Source organism: Xenopus laevis, chromosome 2L (genome assembly GCF_017654675.1).
Source record: "Xenopus laevis strain J_2021 chromosome 2L, Xenopus_laevis_v10.1, whole genome shotgun sequence".
NCBI lineage: Eukaryota > Metazoa > Chordata > Amphibia > Anura > Pipidae > Xenopus > Xenopus laevis.
The window spans coordinates 110,214,888-110,218,546 of NC_054373.1; the positions used below are offsets into that span (position 1 = coordinate 110,214,888).

The 3,659-nt window shown below is 41.2% G+C and overlaps 1 protein-coding gene across 1 annotated transcript; it reads right to left on the minus strand.

The window, feature by feature from the left end:
* Window positions 1-313: 313 nt before the first annotated feature.
* tmsb4x.L (thymosin beta 4 X-linked L homeolog) lies at window positions 314-2,088 on the minus strand. Its single transcript, NM_001090852.2, is given in 3 exon segments — window positions 314-785; window positions 1,008-1,120; window positions 2,064-2,088. Coding segments are annotated over 2 exon segments (135 nt in total). The 5' UTR covers window positions 1,108-1,120; window positions 2,064-2,088; the 3' UTR covers window positions 314-750.
* Window positions 2,089-3,659: the final 1,571 nt, after the last annotated feature.

A 3,659-nucleotide genomic window follows, 5' to 3' on the forward strand; every position in this document is an offset into this window, starting at 1 on the left:
ATTGTTTATTATAACATAAAGGGTGACTATTACATTTACTCTTTAATGCCATGGTCATCCTAGAAAAAAAAAAAAATGCACTGCTGGAAGAGAATTCATAAGCGTGACAGACCACACCCAGCTGTAAAATCAATTAACCTGCAAAAGAAGGATTTCAGGCAACGGAATCACTACAAACCTATTGTGGGTGTCTCTTTAACAGGATGAAGAGCTTAGAATGTCTATCTAGAGGATAGCTGGGGTGGGGGAAGAGTATCAATAGCTTTTGTGCTGCCAAATCCCAGACTCATCCAGAAAAACCTCAAGTCAAAATAACGTTTTATTATTTTTATTTGCATATTAAAAAAAATTGTGCATTCCAATAATTCAATTCATTTTGAACAAATAAAATGGCACTCGATTTGACCGTATTTTACAGCTTGCTGGACCTTGGTGCAGCTCTCATTCCACCCACATCAGAGCATGTTACTTTAGTTCTTTTATTTCCACACCATTTCTCGTTAGATAATCATGCGAGATATTTCAATGCCACCAGAATCAAAGCCAGCCAGACAGGTAGATGGAAAGGCAGCGCCTTCATTCCGTGTTCAGTAGTTCTTATTCCTTTCTTTTGGTGTAACAGGGCAGCACAGAACATGTTCTCCAAAATTCTTTGTATTTGTTATTTCTTACAAAGTTAAACAGCTAAAAGTAAAATAAGAAGGCAATGCTTGTGGAATGTACAGTGCATATTGGGGTGATGGGGATTCATTATGACTCAGTTGATTGCTTCTCTTGCTCAATTGCTACAGAAAAGAAAACACAGAATTAGCTGAAAATAAAATTTAAAAATTGTCTTAAAAAGGAAAAGGTTTATTTCAAGAAACATAAGTCTCTGTCCCATGTCTTTAGAATGAATGCATTCATTTAAGATTAAGAGTCAGGACTAGATAACATCTTTCTAGAACACTGGAAGGGGGATGCTCGATTATCAAACACTAATAAAATGATGGTTTCAAATTACTTACTTTCTTTTGATGGGAGTGGGTTCTTTTCTTGTGTTTCTGTCTTCTTCAGCTTGGCCTTATCGAATTTCTCAATCTCAGCCATATCTGGTTTGTCAGACATTTTGTGGTATGTTCTGAACAAAAGAAAAAAAAAAAATGAAATAGCGCCACCATCCTTGCTACGAAGGGGAGAAAAAAAAAGGGTCACTTGCAATTGCCACACCCTCTTGATCGTAGAGGTCTGATTAGGCTTGACTTGGATAAAGTGTAGGCAAACCACCAAGTTTGATTTTGAGATGAGAAAAAACACACATAACCAACATGTGGCTCACATGTTTAAAAGGGGTTTAAAAGATGTGACCAATAGTTGGTAGACATACCATGCTAATGAGGGGGTGAATGGCCAGGAGAGCTGGGGGCGCCTTTTTCTTTGGCTGGCAGATGAAGTCATTGCATTCTTTTCTTACAAAGAGCTGCAGTAACAGCCCAAGGAACCTTAACCACCGCCCTATTCTGCCTCAAACCCCCCCCCCCCCCATAGAACATGCACTGGAGAAAGAATTCGCCACCAGCAAGACAATAGGCATTTCCTTATAACACACATTAGATTTGCTTCACCTTTAATCTAGAACAAGGCTGCATTCTGATCACGACCAGGGCACGATTTAAAACAGATGTCCAATGATCATAAACCCAAGCATTTCTTAGAGTTATAAAAGGTTTGATGCACGGTTTGCTGCAGAACTACAAATCTCAATTGCAAGCTAAAAAGGAATGCTGGGATTTGTAGTTCTGCAACGGTCAGCCTTAAGGGTTGACTATTAAAACATGAAGGTCTGTCGCAGCAGGAGACAATAGCGCTATAGTGATAGTACCCATCAAATAAGGGGCAATTGCAGATACATATACACTGGCTTAGCCTCTCACCGCACTGATAATAAGAGCAAATCCCTGTGCAAGGCGATTAAACCCCCGAACTGAACCGAATAACAAGGCTAGCGACAAAACACCGTTCCAGGGGTAAGTCACAAGACATAAACGAGACCAAAAATCTTTAGAATAACAATGGGCACTTACCAGAGAGGCAGCCCTCACAAGCGTCACAGATTCTGATAGAGGCAGTCGCGAGTGTGAGGGGAGAGGGAGCGCTGCCGCCTTTATATCAGCTCCTGTATGCAGATAGCGCTGACGTCACTTAACTCCTTCCCTCCCAATTCCTACGTCTTGCAGTCATTAGAATATGTGTGGTAATAACTGTTACTGTTTAGTTCATATCTATGTATTGGTTTTGCGCTTATGTTTTCAACAATCCTTTTTATTGACTCGCAGCACGAAAACGTTTTCGCTGAGAGGAAATGCGTCGGCGCGAAGCGTACAACGCACTTGGCTACAGCTGTCATAAACGTTTTTTTTTATTCATCCTATCAATGTAATTCATCGCCAGTGTGTTGCCTTGTATGTTGGGGCGCAAGGTGGGGAGTGGCGGCGCCGTACAAAGGCCCAGTATCAGCCGCTCGCACACTTCCATCCATGCAACGTCTCTCTGCTCAGCTGCCATCAGCTCCAAGCTTTGTGTACAGCAGGGTTGCAAGGTCTCATTTTCAAAACCAGTCGACTTCAAAAGTAGCCCAGAAATAACACAATTTGTGCAATGAATGTGAAAATACGCCTTTCTCAAATTTTCACTGATTTGCAAATTTTTCCATGAAGCAAAATGGGACACATTCACCCATCACCAGGGGCGGAACTGCAAAGGGGGTCCAGGAGGTATAGGGGCCCAATAAAGCCCTAATACAACATATATATATATATATATATATATTTTCAATAAAGATTGGTGAAACAGGTCAACCTCTAGACATTTTGGTGGTCAGTAAATTTTTGCCCCAAAATTGTCAAATTGAGTAAAGTCCTTGGAAAATGTGAGAATGCTTAAAAGGGACGGGAGACTGGGGTACAGAGCCTAAAATCTGGTAACTACACAAGTCAGTCCCATTGCACACTGGGTACTGTAGTCTTACATTAAATTTGACAGTTGCAAATTAAGCAAAAACTACATTACCCAACATGCACTGGGAGACTCAGGTTTGGCACATTAGGGCAAGAAAAACTTTAGCTGGTCCAAAAAGTAGCCCAAATCCGTACCTTGGCTAGTTTATACTTTCAAAACCTGCTTGGGCTTTAAATTAGTAGCCCAATTTGGCTGAAAACCTGGCAACCCTGGTGTAGAGGTTTCATCATAACATGATATATACATGCACATGGGTGAAACTTGAAATTACTGGGCCTCACAGGAAATTATTTTTTAGGCCCCCAAAATATCTAGAGATTGACCTGTTTAGCAGCATTTATTGAAATTGTATATGAATTAGGGCCTCATGGGGCCCCTATACCTCCTGGGCCCATATGGATGACTTTTATTCTGTAGCTCTTTGGGTAGCTGGAAGTGAATTTGCACAGAAAGGAGAAGTGCACTTTTTCGGGTAAGATGGCTTATTATCCCGTGTAATCACTGCTTAATAACTCAAACTCTTTGCACGCTAGACAAAGCGGCAGTGAAGGGGTTAATGAGCAACACATTTGCGTACTGCGTTAGAGAGGGGGTAAGGCATAATGTGGTGGAGAAGCATTTAGTGAGGCAGGAAATGTGATTTCCTGAATTCGCCTAAACTG